Source organism: Bos javanicus, chromosome 7 (assembly GCF_032452875.1).
Source record: "Bos javanicus breed banteng chromosome 7, ARS-OSU_banteng_1.0, whole genome shotgun sequence".
In the NCBI taxonomy this organism is placed as follows: Eukaryota; Metazoa; Chordata; class Mammalia; order Artiodactyla; family Bovidae; genus Bos; species Bos javanicus.
Genome location: NC_083874.1, coordinates 50,814,238 through 50,839,605, shown reverse-complemented (window position 1 = coordinate 50,839,605; position 25,368 = coordinate 50,814,238). Strand labels below are relative to the sequence as shown.

Here is a 25,368-nt window from a genome sequence, read left to right as displayed (position 1 = left end):
CTGGAGTTTCTACCACAATCTCCAATACTAGAGAGTCCTCCTCTGGGACAAGCCCAGGAGTTTGTCTGACTCTACATTGAGGTGAGAGGGAGAATCTTTAGGAAGTACCCACCTGTCCCCTGCGTGCCACCTAAATCAGAGGCACTGCCACCTGCCCTACCCATGCAAAACAGAGGCCCCTCCGTTTTAAGTCTGTTATTTTTACAGAAGTTGGTGGTTGTCAAGTGTGGAAGCTGGTCCAACAGCTGGCTAGCTGTGACTAGCTGTCTTCCAATAGCTAGTCTGCTGCTCTCTACAAAGGAGAGCCATTTCAGTAAGAAAAAACCCAAACAACAACAAAGCTTTCTTGGAATTTACTCAAGGAAGCCTGAAACTGTGTTACTGTGAACATGAGATATTTCAATGACCACGCATCAGTTTTTAGAATATAACTACTGTTATACACATGTATATATGTGTAACAGTATATGACTTCCCTGGTGGCTCAGACGGTAAAGTGTCTGTCTACAATGTGGGAGACCCGGGTTCGATCCCTGGGTCGGGAAGATCCCCTGGAGAATAAAATGGCAATCCACTCTAGTACTATTGCCTGGAAAATCCCATGGACAGAGGAGTCTGGTAGGCTACGGTCCATGGGGTCGCCAAGAGTCAGACACTACTAAGCAACTTCACTTCACTTCACTGTTATACACATGTATATATGTATATTTATTTACTTGGTTGTCTCTCTTTTTTTTGGCCATGCTGCACAGCATGCAGGAGCTTATTAAGTTGGTGCAAACGTAACTGCGGTTTTGCATTGTTGAAATCTGCCATTTGATATTGGAATACATTCTTAAATAAAGGTGGTTATGTTGTACATCATTTTAAGGTGAATTTCTCACTTTATTTTTTGGTAATGACTTATTAATTGCTGTTTATTTTATATATATTTGAGACTATGGAAATGGTAGACAAAAAGCAAATTTGAGCGATTTTCTTATTCGAGTTCAACATGGGTCGTAAAGCAGCAGAGACAGCTTGCAACATCAATGCATTTGGCCCAGGAACTGCTAACAAATGTATAGTGGTAGTGCAAGAAGTTTTGCAAAGGAGACGAGAGCCTTGAAGATGAGCATAGTGGATGGCCTTCAGAAGCTGACAACAACCAACTGAGAGCAATCACTGAAGCTGATCCTTTTACAACTACATGAGAAGTTGCCAAAGAACTCAGTGTTGACCATTCTATGGTTGTTAAGCATTTGAAGCAAATTGGAAAGGTGAAAACGCAATGCGTGCCTCATGAGCTGACAGAAAATTTTTAAAATCGTTGTTTTGAAGAGCTGTCTTCTCTTATTCTATGTAACAACAACAAGCCATTTCTCTGTTGGATTGTGACAAGAAATGAAGAGTGAATTTTATATGACAACCAGCGACAACCAGCTTGGTGAATGGACCAAGAAGCTCCAAAGCACTTACCACGGCCAAACATGCACCAAAAAAGGTCAAGTCATTGTTCGGCAGTTTGCTGCCTGTCTGATCCACTACAGTTTTCTGAATCCTGGAGAAACCATTACATCTGAGAAGTATGCTCAGCAAATCGATGAGATGCACAGAAAACTGCAACGCCTCCAGCCAGCACTGGTCAACAGAAAGGGCCCAATTCTTCTCGACAACGCCTGACCACATGTTGCACAACCAATGTTTCAAAAGTTGAATGAATTGGGCTACGAAGTTTTGCCTCATCTGCCATATTCACCTGACCTTTCGCAAACCGACTACCACTTCTTCAAGAACTTGACGACGTTTTGCAGGGAAATGCTTCCACAACCAGCAGGAGGCAGAAAATGCTTTCCAGGAGTTAGTCCAATCCCTAAGCATGGATTTTTACACTACAGGAATAAACAAACTTATTTCTCATTGGCAAAAATGTGTTAATTGTAATGATTCCTATTTCGATTAATAAAGATGTGTTTGAGTCTAGTTATAATGATTTAAAATTCACACCTCAAAACCGCAATTACTTTTGTACCAACCAAAATAGCTCCCCGACCAGGGATTAAACACATGCTTCTTGCATTCGAAGCGCAAAGAAAAAATCTTTTATAGTGTGATTTTTGCAGGAACTTTGTTTCTGCAACCACTTGTTCCAAGCCTTCTCATATCCAGCCTAAAAGTAACTGAAAGCACCAGAAAAGATAAATTGAGGAGAAAGCAGAAATCCAAACTTCCAACTCCATTTCTAAAGGTTGAGGAAAATACCATACAACTGAAGCCACTGCTGGTTTTTGAGTTAGAGGCCAAAACTGAGATAGCTCTTTTTGGTCAGATAATCTAATCTTCTATGAGAAGGTCCCATTAAAACTATTCTGAAGGATCACTCCTGTGGCACATTTTTATTGGTAACTTCTTTCACTAAATAAGCAGTTTCAAAAGGATCTTATTTTCAAGCACAACTGTTACTTTCTGCAGAGGATTCTCTTCATCTTTTGTCATGACTCTTTTATAACCCAAACCAACTTCAAATTTAAACGACAAAAAACAAAAAGCTTCCAGTGGAAAAGGGGCATAGTCTATGGGAAAAGTTTTTCCTTCTCTTTAGTCGTGATGGCTTGGTTAACCATCCCACCACCAGAGAATTTTTAAAACGGACTTAAGAAGCAAGATAGGGAAGCCATTCACATAAAATCTAATTTGTTTTAAAACAGGAAAGTTTTCCAATGTGAGACAGCACACCTAATGCCTGAAGCAAATCAATTATCAGACAAATATACCTGCTACTGAACCCTTAAAATGGTTTTTGTCTATCCAAAAAAAAAAAAAAAAAATCCAAGAGCAACCATAACCACCCCCACCAAAGGCACTGAAACAAAAGACTGATCTGTTTATACGGTCACATGAAAAATAAACATCTTTATTTTTTTGCCTACTTTATTTCATTTTTTTCAAATAAAATTTAAATCTGTACAAAGTATACTGTTACAGTATATATTTTTTAAGAATCAATGCCTAAAAGAATCACAATACTTCAATAAGCAGTACAGCAGACCTCGCTAGTTTCAGCTTTGATATTGAACAAACTCAAGCCGGCTGATGCACAACACATTTGCTTGGTTTCCACATGGTGAGTTCCCAGCACTGAGATGGGAGAACACAACAGCAAGTATGGTTATATTACAGCCCGACACACTGCGCTTCTTCATGTGATAATAGCTGCACAGATTTAATACAGAATGCTCAAATTTACTTTTTAAATTGCATTTGCTTACTTCTTAGTTGGCAAAATTCAGCATTCTTAATGGGGTCCCCAAACAGTGCAAATTAATGATATTCTACTGTATAATTGGCACATCTCCAATAAGGATTAACTTGTAAACTCAAAGAATATTACAACTTTGTCCTAAATTTTAACTAATATACATCTGGTCCATTTAACCAAAGTCATTTTGGAAAGATATTAAAGAACAATTCTATTTCTGAAAGGACATTGTTTTGACCATTCTTTAGAGAAGATAAATTTTTAAATTGTCATTAAAATGTTTTACTATAAAAATTTTACAAACTTGATTAGAAATTTCAAGATTATGATTCACAGCAGACAAACACAAACTGTTCATATTCCAACAATACCTACTCTTAGGCTTTCAGAGCACAACCATGTCAGCTGTGTTAACTAAAATTTTGAACAGTGTACTAAATTTATAAGTGGTGCTGGGTCTAGCAAGTGTAAATACACAGTATATTTTAATGAAAAGAATTGTCTTCTTTATACTTTATTTGTTTTCCCATAAGGAAACATTAATGTTTACATTCTTTAATAAAGTTAATCTTACATCAGAATATAACTTAATACTGTCAGCAACAGGGACCACACACAGTAAATAAGAAGCACATTTAAAATAAGTCTGAATTCACATAGATTAACATTTGTTGGTTAATAAAATATCGACAGTATTACAATCTTACAATATTTACAGTAAGAAAAATCTAGAGTAATATATACCTTTCACAGCAGGATTCCTTTTTTTTTTAATTATTATTTCTTCCAGTTTGGGATTGTGTATACACAAAAAGTTCAAATAAAGCAACTCTGCAATATAATCTTAAAATAATGGCTACTGAGGGAAATTCTATCACAACCATTGAAAATAATGGTGACTTTTCACGGAGTCTGTGGCATCTGAGAACCTAGTTAATTAACCAAAGTCTTGCTCAAACCAGCCTCAGTTACCCAGATTAAAGCTGCAGAACTCCGGCCTTCCCTGACTGCTAAAAACCCAACAGATTTTCTCAACATGCTATAAGAAAAGAGGGAAAATAGGTTTCAGTTCACACCTCATGGCTGGAAGCCTCTGACCAGTGTACATTCCCAACTTATGCTAAAAAGAGGGCCAACTTCATCCCTAAATCATCACAAGAGTTTACCCTCCAACTATAGGGCACTGTGATACCAAGCTCACTCATTCCTCAACCTTCCAGCATTAGGATAAGGCATGAATTTGGCCCATATAATACACACCAGCATCTTAAAGACTTGGGATCAGGGCAAAGAAATATACCAGTGCAGTCTGCACTGAGATCAACAGGGAAAATGGGAAGCGATGCACATTTCCAATTAGAATGGCAAGAAGACCCACATCCCTAAACTGGAATTTGGCCAGGGCATCAGAGTTAGCACCCCCTCTCTGAGTACCACAAGCGATTAGGATGTGTGCTCTGGGCCTCCTCCAAGAGAGAGCATCTACAGGAAGTAACACCATGTGGGACATTAGTTCAGTGATGACTCCCAAGAAAGCAGATACAATTCTTGAATCTGGGGCTGTCCACAGCTCCTGAGGTCACTCATCAGAGCTGTGACCTGTCCCAACCCTGCTTAACTTTAAAAGATCTGATGGGCACAGAGCACTCAGGGATACGGCTGCTGGCTACTTTGGACTCTAGATCTCACAGGTAATCAACAGGTATCTGAGATTGAATTAGCAAACTGTACCATAGCTCCTTAAACAGACACTGTCAGGTTTGAAATCATGTCAAGCATGAACCTTCACTGTCAGGTCAGAAATCAAAGTGGGAGTTTTCCCACATCAGCCAAGGTTATTTTGTCAAAACCTTAGAGGAGTTGGACAGTTTTTCATGTTGCAAGTGATTAGTTTACTTATTTAGTCAAGCTGGATTGGCAAACCAGACTGATTTATTTAGTTAGCTTTGTTTTTTTGATTCCTATGTATGTGTTAACCCAAAGCTGTTCTATTTGGGCTAAATACACTGACAGAGAAAATTCAAACAACAAAAGTTCTCAGCAAACTTTTGTGGCATTTTCTTTTTGGATGTCATTGCAAGATCTAAAGGTATTTCTACCCAACAAAGTCTGTTTAAGTTGTTTAATGTTATTTCCTTTGTGGTCCTATACAGAATGCTATGACTTCTATATAGGTCTGAATGCTGCTCCATGTAGATTCCTTCTGTATATCTAAAAATATATACTTTTCAGTAGTTCAATACATGGTTAATCTTCCCACAGAGGAAGATTTTTGTAATCACATGTTGCAAAGTAGAAAAACATCTCCTTTCTAAGAAAGGAAATACGTATACTTTCCTATTGTACACTTTTGAATAAGCCCAAAGGCATGCACCAAAAATCATTATTAAAACTAATACATGCACTAAAATGGTATACAGTTAGACTTAAATAAGGTGCTGCTTTTTCAATTTTTCAATTTGAAGAAGACATTTTGTCAGTTTGTTGACTCAAAGATCTCTCCCCACCCACCCACCCCACTCCACGGCATCAAGAGAGAAAAATAAAAAGTATGCATAAACCTTTAAACTATTCTTTATAGGGGGAAAGGACAGATATATCAACTATCCTATTCATACACTGGATTCCCAGTTTTAAATAAAACCAATATTTACTGGTAAAAATTGTCAAAGCTAATACATCCAAACAAATGTTACTAGTAAATAAGGTTCTACATAGAGAATAATTTACTTTGGTTTTATGTACTTTCTCAAAAACAATACCGGTGTCCCATACGTCACCAAACTGATGTGTTCCAGCAAAGTTGTAAGGCAAATCTTTTTCTTCCCTAGTGACATCTTGTTTCCCAATAGACAAAACTAAAATCTTTTGGTGAGGAAGGGGTTAAGATAATGGCTTACCCCTTGGCATCCTGAGCATTGTGGTTTATCAAACTCTACCCTGCTAGAAGCTGTCAGGCACCCTGACCCCTGCCTTGAACCAGGAGTGGCTCCCATGTTTAGAGATGCCCTAACTCCTTAGAAATCGCTCTCAGAACTTTGCTGCTCTCTTCCTTCTGTCTGGTTGTTAGAATGTCTAGCAAAGCTGTCTAGAATGTTACATTTTGTGAGTAGGGGCCACCATCTAACAGTAATTCCAATCTGAAATGTTTTATGCCAATACTTAGTTCCTAATTTTATCAATTAATTGCATTAAAATTTTCTCTATGGAGTTTAGAAAAGAGATCCTTAACTTGGATTCCAGAAGATGTGTGATGCCCCTGAGGTTGTGTGCAAAATTAACTGTGTATGTGGTATTTTCTTTCTGGGGGGAGCGTCTATCACTTTCATCTGATAATCAAAGGTATCTGTGACCCCAAAAAGATGATACAGGGACTTAAGAGGGCTACCCGTAATTTGTTTTATTCTAGGATTGGGAAATGGGGTCAAAAAAACTAAAAATGTCCTCAAAAAGTAGGGGGGCATATTGTTGATCTTTTCCCATTATTCATATTTGGGAAATAAGTGCTTCAAACTAGAAAAAATAATTAAGCTGATTAAACCCTATTTAAAAATAATCAAAGCCACTTTCTAAAATTTTTTCATTTTCCATGTATGATAAATTTAGTCTCCAATAAAAAGTTTGGAGACTGAATATTTCTCTTTTCTCAAAGAAAATTCATAGATATACTACTGATCATCATCCACATTTAATCCAAGACAACATAAAACCTAAGACAACTATAATGATGTAAGCCTTTAAGTTAGTTTTGAATAAAGGATTATCTAGAGTCAAATACATATTTGTCAACATTCATTTCCCAAAATTGGTCCATATTTAGATAACTACCGGGCACATTTCCACTAGATAAACCTCAAATCTGAACAATGGAAGTTTATAACTTTCTACCTCAATTAAAAACAAAGCCACAAAGTTCCACAATAGAGTCCAGCCATACACATTCACACTATGTCATAGAGAACTTTCTCATTTCAAATACATCACTGAATTTTCAACAGAATTTGCAAACTTAAGATCCAGAATAAATAGCAAAACGTGCTGAGAAGAGCATGTTGAGAATTAAAACACCACCCCCTGCCGCACCCCTTCCATCCAGAAACACACTCAGGCATTCCAAAAATAAACCAGCTCTGAAGAGAGGCCTCTAGCTTGTTGGTTTTAAGTATGAAGCTCCTAAAAGGCTATGGGAGAGGGAGTATAAAATGAAATAATAATTTACAAAAAATAATTTCATTTAAAACACATTTCTGTTCTATTGACAAAACTGTCTTTTTTTTTTGTCTTTTTTTTGCAATTCCAAACACTGTCGCGCAATCTAAGACAAAAAATATGTTCACAGGTACGCTTTTTGTTCTACTCTTTCTAGAGTACATCTTGAGGTTATAAGAATGCCTCTAGTTAAAATAAAGTCTCTTATCCCTTGCTACCCCCCTCCTCAAAAAGTGAGTCAACCTTGAATTCCAAAAAGGAATATTCATCTAATATAGTTATTTCAACACCAGTTATATCACATAGACCATAAGGAAACTCCATGAGTATTATGGAAAACTACATGAAAGAGGGAGCTGCCACTTGCCACCCACTTCACTTTCAGCTTTTTAAGCCAATGCCCAGCTAGACTCAAATCTCATTGACTTCACTGAAAACAAATTAACATCCAAAATCAGGCCATTTCAGGCTGGAAATTGGATCTCAAAGACATCACTTCATATATATATGTATGTATATATATTTTTTCTACCCTAACTTTCACTTTGTCTATTCAAATAGTTTAATAAAACTCACATTTACAAAGGATTTTATTGGCAAATAAAGGCCCATATTAAAAATTTTATCAAAACAAATTTTTGTTCTACATAGCTAACACTACGAAATATTTTCTTGGACTTATAAAGAATATTTAATTGCATATAAGTTTTGCTTTGGGTGGGATATTGAAAATGTAAGAAATTAGAAAAGACTAGAAACAAAAGTGAAAGTGACTAGTCTTAACTTTCAAAAAATCAAGTGCAAAGATAAATAGTGCAAATAATGAAAACTAGAAATTTTATAGGCAACTTTACAGTCTTTCCTGCTTTTGCACTTTTACATATTGACAACTTTATAAACCCTAACAACTGTATGCAGCATGGAAATGGGCTATCATTTATCTCCATTGACTAGACTCAAGGAAGCCTTTCAAAGACTTGTCTCACAGTTATTTAAATCACTGGTTCTTGACACAGGTTTGGGAATTCACTTCTTTTTAAACAATTCCTAAGGGAGGGGTTTAAGAAGGCTCTGCACTGACTTAAGTTATAGTATGTAACCATCATAATTTAAAATCTGACATATAATACTACTGGATGAAAATCATACTAACTGCCAACTCTACAAAATAAGTTAAAATAAAAATAATTATTATTAATGTATTTGACATTTATTAAAAAAATTACATTCCAAATACAAAATCAGAACCTCTTTTTTAAAAGTTATCTTTAAGAGGTTTTATCACTAAAATATACAGATTTGGGTAAAATGAAACATTAAAGTAATCTGTCAAAATCACTGAGATTAAGTCCATACCAAACTAGAAAACAGTTAATTCAAATATAGTTGAATTGTGTAACTTTAAAAACGAGTATTATAGCAACTTTTCATCTTATCAAAATGTTATTGGGATACTGAGAACAGAAATCTTAACACAATCAGTTTCACCCTATAAAGGACATAAGAATTTCTAAGATATACTAAATTATATTATTAATATTTGCCACCAATGAACTCTTGGGATACAATTTTAAAGTAATATAGAAAATGGAAAAATAAACAGAAACTTGAGCTTGAGGGCAGGTATGTTGCCTAATTTCAGAAATATATATTCTTGAGAGTCTCATAAGGGCCACAATGTTAAATAGTTGCTAGGACTGCAAACAGAAAACAAATAGAAAAGACACCTAAGATTTCAATTCAATGTTTTTAACTTGGTTTATTGTACTTCTAAAAATTTATGTGGAACAAAGGCTCAAGGTTCTATAAAGCAAGGCATAATATGAATCTTTGTGGACTGCAAAGCTGAATAATTTGATCTAAAGAACATTCTGAAAAGCAAATGTAAACTACATTGTAACATGAGTCCAGGAGAATAGTCTGTATGATAAAATATTTCTGATAGTTTAAAAATAAATATGAAAAAGTTTGAAACTTTTAAAATTTCTTCCCCTCAAAATAAGTCTCTAGCACCATTTGCCTTAACCAGAAAAGTTGCCATTCCACAATTGTGCTATTTATATTTGTCCAGAAAAGCAAATATCCTATACCTGAAAATAGATTTATATACTGCATCATCATCATCATCATCATAACATAGACCAACAGCTCTCTCATAACCAACAAGGGACCCATTTTTCCTGAAAACTTCCTTAGTAAACATCAGCTTCACTGTCCTTAGCAAACAACTCTCATTTAAACTCAGTGTCTTTTCCTACCTCCAGTAAAAATTTCTCCCACTTTACCTCCAAACCGTTCCCTTGTATACCTCTCAAACTTCCATTCATAAACACTTCAAACAGCTCTCCCCCTTTCTGCTCTCAAATTTCCAAACCAGTAAGTCTCAGCTCCAGGAACTTACCTAAAATACACATACTTCTTACTTTCTTCAATTCATACATATCTTAATAATGTCAATGCTCTTCAAACTGCCAACTTAAGACTATAGGGAAGACAGCAGTCAGAAAACACTGCCCAATTACCTCATAATACAGAAATCTTTCTGGGGTCAGTTAGCTATGTTCTTTTCTAAGGCAGGAGTCAGCAATTTCTTTACTTCCTTCTTGAGGAGGTAAACTGGAGTGCCACTGGCAGGCCTATGGCAAGAAGTATGCTGCTAAGTCACTTCAGTCGTGTCTGACTCTGTGCGACCCCATAGACGGCAGCCCACCAGGCTCCCCGTCCCTGGGATTCTGCAGGCAAGAACACTGGAGTGGGTTGCCATTTCCTTCTCCAATGGATGATAGTGAAAAGTGAAAGTGAAGTCGCTCAGTCGTGTCCGACTCTTAGCGACCCCATGGACTGCAGCCTACCAGGCTCCTCTGCCATGGGATTTTCCAGGCAAGAGTACTGGAGTGGGGTGCCATTGCCTTCTCCAATGGCAAGAAGTACAAAAGAGAGCAAAACAAGGAAAAAAGAAGATGGGAAAAAGAAAATTCCAGTGTATAGGGTAGGGAGGTAGGTCAAATGTCACCAACAACTATCTGCACTGGAAACTGCCAATCCACTCCAGCTCAAGAGGAGTTTGATCCATTCCCCAACATGACTATTAACTCATCAGCGGATGGCCATCACTGAGCTGGTCAATGTGAATACCTAGGTCACCTGTCCCGTAAGTTTGACTGCTACTTCATAGTAAGAACATAAGTCCTCTTAGGATTTTTCTGTATTAATCCAGTTTAGAGCAAAACACATGCTAACAAGAGTACTTCCAGGTTTCTCACAATTCTAGAATATAAAGGTTTGGTCCTTGAACTTGGAGGCTTCTTAAATTATTAAAGTGCACCCTAAATCAAAAAAATTAAACTCTTTAGCTTAAATTTTTTCTAGGAAATGTTATAAAACTTTATAAGCAAATTACTAATAACCACCAAAACAAAGTATATATTCGCAAAAATCTTGCGATTCCAAAATGAGTAAAATATTTCTGGTCCATAAGAAGTAACTTTGTTTTACACAGAGGATCACCACCATGTTTCTACCTATCAAACAAGACAATTTTCCACAAAAGTAAAGCACATCAGGAAAAAAGAAAGGAAATAAATACCAAACACAATATGGGGACAAAATAAAAATGAGTAGCTGTGAAATTCTTTTTTAAAAAAATATTTCTAACAAGTGACCTTTGCCATATTCAACCTTCCTAAAGACATAAATTGCCTAGGACCATCCAACATCAAAACTTGGTAGTCAGTTTAGCAACTGAAAGGTAACAAACTGTTGGTTTGAAACCAATCATATATTTCACTTTTTACCTGGTTCCTGCATTATGAAATTCTGCCTGACTCATGCTAATGCTAATTTAGATGATCGCCATAGTAATGAAATTTCTGCTCTAAAAGAGCCTCTCAAAGGGCCTAGGCCTTAAATTTAGGTTTTATTTTAGGAGCAAATAACTCTTCAAACATTAAAATCAGCTTTTCTTAAAAATTTATTGCAAATCCTTTATATTAATGTTGCTGGGTAAAAATAGTGATTTTAATAGCAGTGATCACTTAAGTTTCACATAATTTCATTATGAATGGTCTAAATTTGGTTAACTTTCAATTAAAATAAATATTATATGATTTAAAAGTAGATAAACTTTAACAAACAACTTTGCACAAATTACTTTAGTGAATTTATTCACTTAAGCAATTCTAATAAATTCTCTTTCCTATTCATTTCACTCCCATGGGGAAGTGTGCATATATATATGTGTGTATGTATATATATATATATATATATATATATATATATATCTACAAATTGTTGATATCCAATTTTAGGAATCATCAACTATAAATGTTATACTCAGTTATCACCAACCTTTTTCAAACTTAAGTGGCTAAAGATTCTCTTAGCATTCTTTATATAGCAAGCAGGATCTCATTCTGATACTGAAAATGAAAAAAGTCATCAGATTTGGTATCTCATTTTTTATGGGGGAAAAAATCTTAAAAGTATGTTCACATGTAAAATAAGACAAATCAGGGAGCTACGAAAGCCACCAGAACAACCATTTCAGAAATCTCCACTCTGAAATCATATGGAAATGTGTGTATGTGTAATATGAAAAAATGAGTGGGAATACTGAAGACAGGGTGAACCATATGTGGTGGTGGTTTAGTTGGTAAGTCATGTCCAACTCTTGCAACCCCATGGACTGTAGCCCGCCAGGCTCCTCTGTCCATGGGATTCTCCATGCAAGAACACTGGAGTGGGCTGCCATTTGCTCCACCATGTGTGGGAGATAAAAATAATCATGCCCATGGTGGGGTCAATCATGGCTGGCAGATAACCCAAAATATAAAAGAAAGAAGTTTAGAGAGTTTCAACATTGCTAAATAAAAAATGTTAAAAGCACAGAAAAAAATGAATGAGACAACCCCCACAAACATCAAGTTTCATAGGAAAAAAGGTAGGAAAAAAGTGACCTATACATCTTTTTTAATATACCAAATCTTAACTGACTTAAAGATTATATAAAGTAGTTGGGTCATGGTACCCACCCATACTCTCATTATCAATGGACTTATCTTTTCCCCTCCCTTCCACCCAAATTTAGTTGTTTCCTGCAGAAAATGTACAGCATTCCTATATCAATAAGTATAAGAAATGAAAACAGTGAGTACAACTGATATAGATCCATTGACTTTTATTACAAATGTACTTGATCACTTGGCTTCAAAAAGTTTAAAATCAATACCCTATTTTCTGTATGCCAGTACAAAGCAAACTGTTTTACAAATTAAATACCTAAAAATTTGACAAAAATATTAAAATTTGATGAAAAACAATTATAAAAATCCTTAATCTCTCTCTTCAAAAAAGGAGGCAGTCTTCCCAGTCCTATTGTACAATATTAATAATATTCACCATTTTTAGAATAGGTAGCTAAATTATATTTTTTCTGTTAGCATACAAAACTCTTAGACTAATAGATTTTATTTGTATATGCTCCAGTTAAGTTTGTGAATGCCATCTGATTGCAATATAATCAACTATCTTTAATTGAGTCCTAATTTACACTTATTTAATAATTTGCATAGTTTAAAAGGGAAAAAGGTTATTCTATAACTAATTATCATAGGCTATTACAGTGCTATTTTTCAAGGCAACAAGTACTTGCTCCCAAATGAAATTATCTGTCTTCTTTAGGCAGGGGTTAAAATTACTAGCAGCTTTCTCCATCACCTGAAAAACCAAATTGTGATAGTTATCCATCTCTAGATGTGAAGACCTATAAAATACATTGATATATTTTTCACTTTGAGTCAAATTTCAACCCCTGCATGGGACAACTACAAAGTGAGACTTCCAGGTTTTTTATTTCCCTGTTGGTTTTGGTTTCTACTCTCCATGGCTTTTGAGAAGCTGGAAAAGTTTGTCTTTCTGACTCACATTGTCTTTTTTTCCATTTGGCAAATATTCATCTACCTCCAATCTGTATCTAGTGGAGGAAAAGCCAACATGGCTTTTCTTGTGAACTTCCTTTGTTGTCAAAGGCATGTATAATGATTTCTACAGTTCTGGTTAGTTAACTTTAGCTCCCTCTGTGGCTGGATGACTGCTGCTTCCAACATCAGCATGATAAATAGGAGGCACAAATAAAAAGTAGCTTAAAAAAAGATTTGGTGACTTAAAAAAAAAAAAACAAAAAAACAAACAATACCAAACACACACACTTATATGGGCATTTAAAATCTGGTGGCTGATCTCTGGATTAAATTACTTGACAATGTCTCTCATTTTAAAGAATGTAATGCATTTCAAGTGTTCTTTCATACTTAGGCAAATAGTATAGTTTAACCAAGCTCTTGGACCTTAATTGTAAGACAAAGCAGATCATTAAAAATAAGGCATACTTGTCATGAATTAATTTTTGTTTACATGTTTTTGGCACATTTGATCATACTGTCTTCTATGAATAACACATATGGTCAAATATACCATTTCCTTTTTTGTTTCAGCACAAACAGGGTTTACCAACTAGTAAAATAAAAACAAGGAAAAACTCCAACATAAAACACTGAGTTATAGAACCTTGGTAAAGTACCGAGCACCTGGGGGCAAGGGTGGAAAAAGGATGAAACAGGAGAGGGGAAAAGGGAAGGTTTCGGGTACTTGGGGAGGTAAAGTGAGATGCAAAAAAAAGAGCATCTTTACAGTCATTAGTCTTTTCTATGATCACGTCTTAAGTCTTAAAAGATCTGAATGTGGATTTCTTTTAAAATCCACTGACTATAAATCAGACACTGGTTTCAAAATCTTAGTAAGATTGTGTTTAACTGTTATAGTGTAAAGATAATTGCACAATACATGTGCTTCTTGATCCGGTAGGATTCCAAGCAGAATCTGAAGTCTATAGCTATGAAAGGCTTCACTTTAGGTAACTCGGACCCTAAAGAAAACCTCATGAAAGAACTCGCATCTCAAAGAAAGGACACTTTGCCTAAGTTTGCTGTGTTTTTGTTGACTTGCACTACTTATTGCTGGCTACTATAAAACACTGATCTAGGAGTACTCCAACAACCTGTAGTACAAGGCTTAACTTTAAGAAGCTATAGTAAACAAGAGACAAAATCAAAGCAATTCTCTTTCCTAACTAATAACAGCACAGAGAATGCAGTCTTTTCCATATCACAGTTAAAGTACAGTGAACAAAACAGCTCAACAAACCTTAAGACAAAAAAGTGCAGGTTATTAATGTTTACATGCAGTTGATAAGCATTCCAAATGTCACATTATGCACTGTAAAAGCTCAACTTTACTATGTGGAAATAAGAAAAATGCACCTTGGGGGAAGGGGAAAAGCAATTTAATCATTTCCAGTGATTTTGTAAGTAAAGAAACTCCTAACTATTGTACGGTCACCTCATATTAAACATTGTATGAATATTAAAAGCAAACAATTTAATGGGAAAATGCACAGTACAATGGAAATAGCTTGTTATTCAACACATACAGTAGATCTCAAAAACAAAGACAACACACTCAACCAGGGAGCTTAAAAATACCAAATCAAAACCCAAAGAACCAGCAGAAAAAAAATCCTTCAAAAAGACAACTGTTTCACCTTCCTAGGCCAATGCTTTACAATGTGAGAAGCACTGATACCTTCCAGCTCCTACAGGTGGTGTCTTCTACATACAGCAGTTAGATCTATATGGCTGGATTTGCCAAGATAACAATTCCATCCCCAGAACTCTCTATGTCAGACAAGACCCCTTTTTTTAAAAACCAAAATACTTTCTACAGAATTCCAAACCAAAATGTACTGTTTAAGGCATCTTTTTTTTATAACATTTTCTCTTCACTCAAAGATGATAGTCATGCAGCAGTTTAATGATAAAAATATATTAATATTTTACTATACAGCAGCAAGAAGTTAGTTGTCAATTAAAAGCACACAAACATCTTTAAATGAAAACCTGTAAAAGACTATCGTTACAAACAATTTCAGTTTGGAGGACACCAGCTTGGTAAAGTGCTCTCCTAAGCTTTGCATTTTCATACCCTACACCTTGAATATATGAGTTATAGAACATACTTTTGATAGAAGGCTTGTACACTTGGGGAACACAAATACACTTAGCATATAATGTAGCCAGTAATAACTAGCACCACAGCTACATGGAAATCCTTTACATACACCAACTTGGCTTTCACTTTTAAAATGAAGCTCAGAATCCATGGCTCAGTAGGATAACTATAATTGTGTTGCTCTGCTTGTTAACAGGTCTACATAAGTTAATAGCACTGGCAAAAATCAAAGGATAGCTTCAGACCTCTTACAAGTTTAGGAGACAGTGCTAGTGACCACAAATAGACTCACTACCTGATGTCCAAGTACAGGTTCACTGGAAATTGCTGCACGTTAGTTAAGTTTTTAAAATCTTTCTACACATAATAAAAAAAATATATTATGAACGATACAAGTACATCTCATATACACAATAATGACAAAATGCCTACTCAAAGCAAACAGATGCAGAAAAATATTATGGGAGATTTCCTTTTCTTTCTTTCTCTTTTTTCTTTTACTATTTGAATAACTTTGGTTCCAACCGTAAAAATCACAACTTAGCAAATTTCATTTAAATGCCTTTTTTAATAATTTCTTCATGTTCACAGAAGTTTCACTGACCATTTTATATGTTTAAGGTCCAGATGCAATGCATATTGTATAAAAGAGAGCACTTATTGTTTACCTTGCATGAATTAAACCTACGTACCTTTAACTCTACAAACTTCTGCATAACATTTAGACAAAGCTCAGACACACAGCATGCCTAGCCCTCATATATATACACATCTCTAATCACAGGTATATAGGGTGTCAAATATACTATAATAACCTCCATGTAAGGTTTGAAATTTGGTAACAAAATGAGAAAAACTAAAAATATTATTTTACGTGTTCTAAAATATCTCTTTTTTGTGCTAAAGTCAAATGTTAGCTCAACATGAAAAGGACTTTTATATAATTCAGCAATATTATAATCTTGACCATTTTGCAAACACTTTTAATAATAATAGCTTAAACGTGTACAAAAGTTCTTGGTTAATTAGGGAAATAAACACTCAGTTCTTTATATTTTTTAATCAAGTAGGAAACACAGTTCATATAATGTTATTACTTTTTGTTTTTTTTTTTTGTTTTTTGTTTTTAGCAGCTGCTTACTGTTTTATATGGTGGATAAAGTGGACAACATCCAGCGATGGGTGGCAAGTCAAGAAGAGAAACTGTCAGTTGGTGGAGGTTCTGTGGGTGGTGCTCCCTTGGAGTTAACAGGTTTTTTTTTTTTTTTTTTTTTTTTTAACTTTTTAAACTTTTTATTTTCTCTCTTTCTTTACAGTATAGTTTCTCTGTGTGTGGCTGTGTGTGTGTGTGTGTGTGTGTGCATGTGTGTGTGGGTTTTTTCCATTCAGTTTGATCAATCTTCTTCCCCTTCTTCCTCACCCTGCAGCAGCAGGGTGGCAGCGGCTGTCTCCTCCTGCTGCTGCTGCTGCTGCTGGTGAAGCTGCTCACAGGCAGCTCGCTTCTCCCTCTGCTTCTCTTGAATCTTCTTCATCTCCTCCGAGTACTTGCAGAAGGTGTGTCCAAACTTGGCCCACACCTTGTAGGGCACGGTGATGGAGTTGCGGTAGGTGGGCTTCACCTCGCTCACTCGCATAAACACGCCGTACTTGTTGGAGCCCACATCGAAGAAGAAGCGCTTGTTGTCCACAGTCAAGGAGGTGCCCTCGGGCAGCTCAGCCGGCTCCTCCTCCACTCCGTAGTCGTCGATGAGCTTGGCCAGAGCGTCGCGGAACTCGATGAGCCCCTGTGCGGGCAGTGCAATGGTCTGGCCCTGCGTGGAGCCCAGGCCGGGCCCCCGGTTGACCGTCTGGCGGATGCGCAGGAAGCGGCCGCGCTGGTTCTCCTTGAGATCCATGTAGTACTTGCGGTTCTCGCGCACCAGGAACTCGCTCTTGAGCGCCCGGCGCGGCTCGTCCTGCGCCTGGGCCAGGTCGGGCGGCTGGCTGGGGCCCAGCTGCGCGTAGTGCTCGATGAAGTCGCCCAGGTAGTCGCGGAACTCCACGGCCACTGACATGGAGAGAGTAAGGCGGCTCTTGTTGCCGCCCGCGCCCACCTCAGCGATCTTTAGAAAGCGGCCCTTGGCGTTCTGCTTCACGTCCAGGTAGAAGCGCTTATTCTGGATGTCCACCCGCTTGGAGGCCAGCTCCTGCGTCTCGTGCTGCAGCCCCCCCGGGGCCCCGCCGCCGCCGCCGCCGCCACTGCCGCCGCCGCCGCCCCCGCCGCCACCACCGCCCCCGCCGGAGCCCGAGCCTGGGTGCCCCAGGGAGCCGCCCGAGCCCAGCGCCGCACCACCCTGCTCGCTGCCGCTGTCTCGGTCCGCCATGATGCTGCGCTCCGCCGCCGCGCCGCCGCCGCCTGCCGCTCCGCCCGCCGCCGCCTCAGTCGCCTCAGCCGCCGCTGCTTTCCCTCCCCGGCTCCGCCTGCTGCCGCCGCAACCCCCACAGCCAGTCAGCCACTCTCGCGAGATCTGCGGGAGAGACGAGACAGACGAGACCCGGTAACAGGGCACTGACTCCCCAGTACAGTAGCAGGGCGCCCTACTGTACGCGCCCACCCGCCCGCCGGCACGTGACCCGTGCCCCCTCCCCGCTGCCAGTCCCCCATCCGCCCGCCCGCCAGGCGGCGCCCACCCACCGGCCCTCACCCTACACCCCTGGCTGGGGGGTGGGGGGGATCAGGACGCGCCGCGTCGCAGCTGCTGCCGCCACGGCCGCCACCACTGTAGCTGTCGCTGTTGGCCAGACCCTGGGCAGCCTCGGCCCCGGGAGTTGGGGGACTAGGGGGTAGGAAGGGGACTGCCATACTAAGCACAGGGAACGGGCCTGAGCTCTGTTTTCCAGTGACCCCAAAGAGGATGTAGGAGGAGGGGCCTGCGTAGCGCAGTCGAACTGCTGCAGAGGGGACACCGAGTCACGGCAACCCCCTCCTCTGCGGGCCCCATCCAGACTCAGATCCAAACCCAGACAGGCCCACCCGTCGTTTGGCTGGACCGTCTCCTACCGCAGAGCCCTGGCCGCAGAGGCGGCCGAGGAAGAGAAGAGGTGGTGCGGCTGTAACCCTTAGCTGCAGAAGGGGCTGCCAGGGATGAGGACGGGGCGCCGGCAGCAGTGGCACGGAGCAGCAGACACCTAGCCCGTCCCTCCCCTCGCTCCCGCCGCTCCCCCTCCCCGTGCACGACAGCGGCTCTGGCCTCAGATGATCCCGCTCCCCCCTCCCCCCAACCGCAGCCCCGCACAGTCGGGCGGGCGGGCGCACTCACCGGTAGGGGGGAGCCGAGCAGAGGACGGCAGCCGCACCAGGGCCGGGGTGCCCGCAGTGCCTTTTTCCGTTGGCTCTGCCCTTCTCCCCAACCAACAATCAAAAAGAAACCCCGCACTCACCCCAAAACCTTCAAAGAGCCCCCTTGGGGACCAAGACTGCCCGCCTGCCTCCCCCTCCTCCTTCTGAGATTTGGGGAAGGGGGGCACCCAGTTCAGGGCTGAGCCCAGCCCGGGTTGCCGGCCAGCTCTGCGGATAAACCAGGCCCTGCCAAGCCTTAAGCCCCTAGCCCCACTCTTCCTCTCTGGAAGGACCCAGAATGAAGGAGAAAACCAAGCAGGCTTTAGGAAATTCACGAGCTAAAAATGTCAGGAATTTCCTGGGAAACGCAGTTCCTTACGGGATTCATTAACGCAGGTTCGCTCGCCCCTTTTACTCATCCTCCCAGAAACTCCTAAGTGTCAAGGAGGTCCCCCATCTCTCAAAAAGTAAACCACTAAATGATCGCTGGTTTTTAGGAAGACAGCTAGGTTACTGACCATTACCAATGACAGCTAAACCAGTGACAGCACAAAGGGGTCTTCTCTGGTCTCAGGAAGGGGCTCAGAAATAGATTTCTGTCTTCCTAGATCTGAAGCATAATCTAGGGCCTATTTTCCTTCTCCCAGATAGACAGCTAATGCTTATACTCCCTCACTGCAGTCTTCAGTCTTAGCAGCTGTGGGAAAGCTAGGGCCTATCTCCAGGGCACCTCCTACCTGTGATCCTAGATGGCCCCATCACCTTCTTCAGGGGTCTTAGAGGATACAGACCCCACAGCCCTATTGCTGGTTTTCTTAAGCATGGATTGCTGCCTCCATCCTGAGAAGAGTACGACCATCTCATCTGTAGGCTCCATTCCCATTGAACATCCCCCAGCCCTGCCCCCAAAAGTAAGGAAACTTGCCTCCCTCAACCTTAACCCCCAAGACATCTGAGTACCTGGCTGCCCAAGCTTCCTGGAAACGAGAGAGGTAAAGAGGGGGCTAATGATAAAGATACCCAGACCAGCCCAGGGTATAAGTCTTATCAACGCCTGAGACCTTAAAGCTCCCTGATACATCCCTTCATCTTCTGGGCAAACCTGCCTGCTAAGTATTCACAGCTTCCTTTTTCTCTTCCAAGGGCTCCATTCAACCCTGTAGTAGCTACTTCAGCTCTGGGCTGACGTTCACTACTTCCCGCTAAAAAGGAAGAAATAGGGCAGAGCACTCTGACTTCCGAAAAGAAAACTGGGATAGTCCTGTGAACCTGTCTCAGAACTACCCACCTGTCCAGTTGTCCCTGAAATGGCTCTCTGAATAGGAGGCCCACTGTGAGAGACGGAAATCACAGGTTTGGGGGCCCATAAAGAACTTCCCCCTAGTTTAGAAGCATCCTGTAGCACTGAGTTAGTCCCCTTTCATTGCTGATTTTTCTGCGCTCCCGCCCCTGTCCCCAAGTCTGTCGGGAGGAGATATAGGAACAATTGGTGCACTGCCCACCACACAAAAATAACATGTGTGAAGAAGCGGCGGCTCCTCTAGGTTTGCATGGTAGCGATCAGGACCCTGGATAGACCCCGTCCCAAACGGGGTCGGGAAGGCAGGTCTCCGCACAGAGCTGGGCGGGGCATTACGCTCCCACCTGTAAGTTGAGACTACTACGACCAGGTTAAGACCGATCTAGAAGAGCCGCTATTCTTTCTCGTGATTTTACCTCGCACTGAACCCAGCACTTGTCCCCCTCTGGAGAGCTCAAAGAAGCAAAGACCAGTGGGGCTGTGAGGAGAAAGCATGCGGCTGCCAGTCCTTGTCACTCTTCCATACTAAAAAATCGCTTCCCCCAGAACCAAAAAGTAGAGCTTGAAACTGCCCGCCTTCTTGAACCAATTCTGGGGTCTAAATTTTTTTCCCTGTCCCAAATGTTTATTTTATGTCCAGGGTTCTGAAGTGGTTTGAGTTTGGGAATGCCCTTATTTTCTGAAAAAATGATAGTCACCAGGAACTGATGTCTTAGTTTCTGCACAGAGGCAACTGATAAAGTTTTTAGACAAAACACAAGTTAAATATCATTTGCACCCATAAACTGGAATTTTAAGCTCAAATAAGCTAACAACTGAGACCTGGAACTCTCCACATAGATATGTATTTATTTCATGCTTTTTATTATATATTTATAAAATTTTGCCATTATATATTAGCTTCTTGCCTAGTTTATAAATGTATCTAAAAGCAACCAAGGTTAATAATGCCTTTCCCAAAATAATACAATGATAAATAGGATATTTAACACATTTTCACTACTTAAACAAGAGAGTTTATTTCAGGATAAGCCTGTGAGTGTGGACTTTTGGTCAGAATGGGAAAGGTGGTGAAAGGCGGCTTTCCTTAGGCTATAGAATACAGTACCCTTAAAAGGTTGTCTGAGAGAAAAGTCTTAAAACAAAGAGGTTAGAACCTTAAATAGAATTTCAAAGTTAGATTTTCATACTATTTTCATACAGAAAATCCATGAGCAAACTTGTGGATTTAAAAACACATCTAGCCATTTGTTAATTACCAAGACAATATGCTAACTTGGTAAGTGAAAAGCCAATTCTAGTGTCTAGATGTTTGCATTGTTATTTTAAAACAAATAGTTGCAGAATTAAAATTATAGTTTCAATACAATGTAGGAAAGACAAAGGGAAAACGAAATACATTAATATGCACAAAATATCTGTGTTAATGAAAAAACCATAAAAAATTCCCTTTCTCCTCAAAGTTTGCTTACATTTTTAAAACCTGATAAACATCTCTAGATTTAGTGTGCTCTCTTATTAACAATACACATACATTTTGAAGAGAATTGAGATTGCTTTATTTTTAATCCTTCTATTTCTACATCTTTAACAAACTCTTAACAACAAAAAATTGTTTGCTAGAGAAATAGATACTAGGCTGAACAAGAAGGGAAAAAAAAAACCCTCATTTTCCTCAGCCTGAACTACAGATGAGTCTGAAATAATCTAATTCGAAAAGTTAACACACATTTACAAAATAAACTTGGAGAGAGGGAATCTACCTCTGGATAATAAACTCTTTTGATTATGGAGTTTCCAACAGAAATAACACGCTCATTAGTATTTCACAGAATCACAGATTTCCCAAATAAAAGAGAAGCAAAACCATTAGTACTTGTGTTTTCAAGTGCTGCTTAGGTTAAATGCCTATCTTAAACCAGACAACAATTATCTTCAATACCCAAATCATTAAAACTAACTGGAATGTTGTACAGCAACTGTTCAAAGTAGAGGAATTACCCATTTCTTCTCATGGCTAGCTATCGGGAAAATTAAGGGAAACTCTCAAGTAAATCTTAACATTTTAACAACAACGACTAATAGTATTTCAATGATCATTTTTAAAAAGTCTATCCCCTTTGTATAGCTTACTTAATCTTTAAAACTATGCCTCTCCAATGCTATTTCAATGTTTAGGGTTAAATAAATGAACTAAACATTTAAAATCTGAAGAGAACAATCCATGTGATAGAATCTTCACGTTTCACAAAATGTTATTTTAAGCATTTGCAGAAGAATTAAATAAATGTAGCACACACTCTAAATTCGATAAAAGATTCAGAGAACCCGACATTTTATATACCCAAAAGATCCAAACAGAACCGATGCAAATGTCAATAACTCTCTTTCGTCTGATTCTTAAATGATTTTACTAGTACCCAAAGGAATGAAATCAGCAACTCTTTCCACACTCTAGTCAACACTCCAATTTTCAAAGCCGCAATTCGAAAACGTCAGTTTGGGCGGGGAGCAGTGAGGGTCTTGAAGTAATCAAAAAATTCCTTTTCCTCCTCTGACAGTCTACCAAAAGATGTCAAACCAAATTCAGCCTCTTATAAAGCACTGGGGCTTCCCTTCCAAGGACACGGGACTCAAGCACAGACACCACTGCAAAAACCTGTCCCCAAACGCCTGGTCCGACCGAAACGTAAGGGGCCCAGGCAAGAACGAAATTAGAAGCCTCAAGAGGGTCCCGCAGAGACAACGGAAATTCAAGTAGCATTTATTCAAGGGTAGACAGCAACGAACCAACGTTCTCCCAGCCGGACTCTTGGCCTTTCTCTATCCGAATTCAGGCTCAAGGCAGATATATTTGTGGGGGTCCCTTCCCCACTGACATCTCAGCCGCTGCCGGGGCCTACCGTCGCTCAAAGGGAAGACCCTCCAACTTCACATCCGTCCCCTTTTGCCCTCGGACAAAAGGCAGAGGAGGCTATGGAGCTGACCTAGCTCTGTGGGGCAGCAAAAATGCCTTGTCCGGGCCACCCATCCCTGGGCCTGGCTTCATCTGCGCTGTCAGCACCAATGTATTCTTCTTTATTTTTGCAACGCATACTGGGCGGGTGTATGCATTGCGGGGGTGGGGTGGGGATTGAACAGAGAAAGGAGGGGTTGGTAGTGGAGCCTAGAACCCTCCTTCCTCTCCCCTCCAGCCAGGGGTGCTGTGCAGGGAGTGTCGGCCAGGTCTGGCGCACTGTCCCAGGCCCCAGGTTAAGGTGGCCAAGAGAAATGAGGCTTAGGGATTTCTAAGCAAACGGCACCACTGGTGGTCTCCAGCGCCAGCGGAGGTAGGATTGTTTTCTTTTCTTTTTTTTAAAGGGGCGTGTGACTTTCTTTTTTTGGAGGTGGGAGGGAGTTCGTTCGTTCGTGCACTCCGGAGGAAGGGGGGGCGCTTTGCTGCACTGCCAGGGTCCCCAGAGGGAGGGTGAGGGGATGTCTACAACGGTACAGTAATTATTCCTGGGGTATAAGAGGGCAATCAGAGGGAACAAGGTGGGCGGCACCTCAAACTGTGGCAGTGGCAGCAGAGAAGGTCGCGAGGGGCTTACCCGGGCGGGCGGGCGCTGTCCTGCCGCAGGTGAGGGAGGGCGCGGGCTGGAGGGAGGGAGGGCGCGCGCGAGGCGGGCGCTAGGCAGGCGCGAGGAAAGGGGGAGGGGAGGAGGCGCGCGCGCGCACACCTGTCCTGGACAGCGGCGCGAGCTGAGCTGCGCCTCACTCGGGCTCTGCCGGCTGAGGAGGGAGAAGGGCGGGCTGGCAGGCGGGGGCGGGACGCCGAGGGGAGGAGGAGGAGGCGGCTCGGATGGCTGGCTCGGCTCTCGCTCGTTCTCCCTCCCGCTGGCAAGTCCGGCTCACACCCTGCCTCTCCCGCTCACTCACAGCCCCCTTGACTCTCCCTCCTCCTCCTCCTTCCCCTGCGGGATCCGCTCGCTGCCGCCGCCGCCGCCGCCGCAGACGGCAAGTCGTGGCAGCCAGACGTCGGCGCGTAACCCGGCGCTCTGTGCGTGACTCCGGGCGACGTCAGCGCGCGCTCCCCGCTACCCACCATCTCCCCCCCCACCCTCCTCCCGTGGCTCGCGCCCTCCGCCCTCGCGTCCCTCCGTTTCAGTTGCCGCGGCGGCGGCTGCCGAGCGCGTTCCCTCCGCCCTCCATCTCGCGCGTGCGCGCGCCCTCCCAGCCGTTGGCGCGTCAACAGCCCACGGCCCAGGCCTTAAGGCGCGTCTGAGGAGGGGGCTCCCTGCGGCCTTTTTGCCCGCCCTTCCTCCAACCACCGCCTGTAGCGCCCCCGGGAGGACTTCTCGGTTGTTGGGCTCTGAGGGCGGAAGCCAGGCTCAGGCGGGGACGGAACCCTGTAGAGCCTGCGTCAGCTCCAACTTAGGGCCCTCAGCGTCGTAGTCAGTGTCGCTACCACCCTGTCACCCGCCCCCCCCCCCCAACTCTCCACCTTTCCGCTTGCATCTCTTAGGAGGCGACAGGCCTTTCATCTCCCGGGAGGGTCTCACCTTGGCCTTCAGACGCCAGCCGAGAGGGGCTGGAAGGGCAGGATTAGCATAAAGAAGAAAGGGGCTAGACCAGGTTCAGGCTCTAGCCCCAGGAACCCTTGACAGGAAGCGTGGGGTTGCTGCCCAACCTCCCACGCAGTGTAGGTGAAACTGGGCCCTTTTGAGGGACTGTGACTAAGGACAAAACCCTGATAAATAATATTTATGCGTCCTTGGGCCGAGAGGGAGAGAGTAAAACGGATGAGTTAATTTTCATAAATTGCTACGCTAGGGCTAAATGCAAAACTACAAAATGTCCTTCTAAAAGTTTTATTGAAATCTTACCAGGTTTGACAAGACTTTTGGTACAAGTTAACTTTTTCCTTCACTTTGTATGCTGTTACATCTCATTCTTGAAACACTGCGTACACAGAAGACGAATCAATTGAAAATGATTGGCTGCAAAAGAAGCAGAAAACAGCCTTAGATCTTTATTATTTAAATAGCTCTATGAAAAGTCAATCTGTGACTTAAGAAAATTTAGTCAATGTTTTAGCTTATTTGATTATATTTTATTTTGAAGTAACTGCAATACACTGAGATACTCTTTTTATTAGGCAATAGATTTTTTGTTTTGTTTTTAAGAGCAGGCTTCTAAACTCAGGGCTTTCCCAAGAAACTTATCTAGCTCAACCTTAGAAGCAAGTAAGAGAAAGGT

The 25,368-nt window shown here is 41.2% G+C and overlaps 2 protein-coding genes across 5 annotated transcripts; both read right to left on the bottom strand.

Annotated features, from left to right (window-relative positions):
* Positions 1-2,892: 2,892 nt before the first annotated feature.
* Positions 2,893-9,622, bottom strand: IGIP (IgA inducing protein). Its single transcript, XM_061424851.1, has 2 exons — positions 9,538-9,622; positions 2,893-3,250 (listed from the first exon to the last, which is right to left on the bottom strand). Exons 1-2 carry the CDS (start codon positions 9,620-9,622, stop codon positions 3,039-3,041), a joined length of 297 nt encoding a protein of 98 aa, XP_061280835.1. The 3' UTR covers positions 2,893-3,038.
* A 2,984-nt stretch (positions 9,623-12,606) lies between these two features.
* PURA (purine rich element binding protein A) lies at positions 12,607-24,804 on the bottom strand. 4 transcript variants are annotated; one of them, XM_061423657.1, is made up of 2 exons: positions 24,672-24,804; positions 12,607-18,018 (listed from the first exon to the last, which is right to left on the bottom strand). In XM_061423657.1, the coding sequence occupies exon 2, from the start codon at positions 17,872-17,874 to the stop codon at positions 16,906-16,908; it is 969 nt and encodes a 322-aa protein (XP_061279641.1). In that variant the 5' UTR covers positions 17,875-18,018; positions 24,672-24,804; the 3' UTR covers positions 12,607-16,905. The 4 variants fall into 4 exon arrangements, with proteins under 4 accessions (XP_061279641.1, XP_061279640.1, XP_061279638.1 ...); XM_061423656.1 differs by lacking the exon at positions 24,672-24,804 and adding an exon at positions 18,552-24,188; XM_061423654.1 differs by lacking the exon at positions 24,672-24,804 and adding an exon at positions 23,721-24,188.
* Positions 24,805-25,368: the final 564 nt, after the last annotated feature.

Coding starts and splice junctions, on each gene's coding strand:
- PURA (XM_061423657.1), bottom strand. CDS start 17,874: ATGGCGGACCGAGACAGCGGCAGCGAGCAGGGTGGTGCGGCGCTGGGC.
- IGIP (XM_061424851.1), bottom strand. CDS start 9,622: ATGGGTCCCTTGTTGGTTATGAGAGAGCTGTTGGTCTATGTTATGATG. Junction 3,251..9,537: donor GTATATAAATCTATTTTCAG/GTATAGGATATT, acceptor TTGCCAACTAAG/AAGTAAGCAAATGCAATTTA.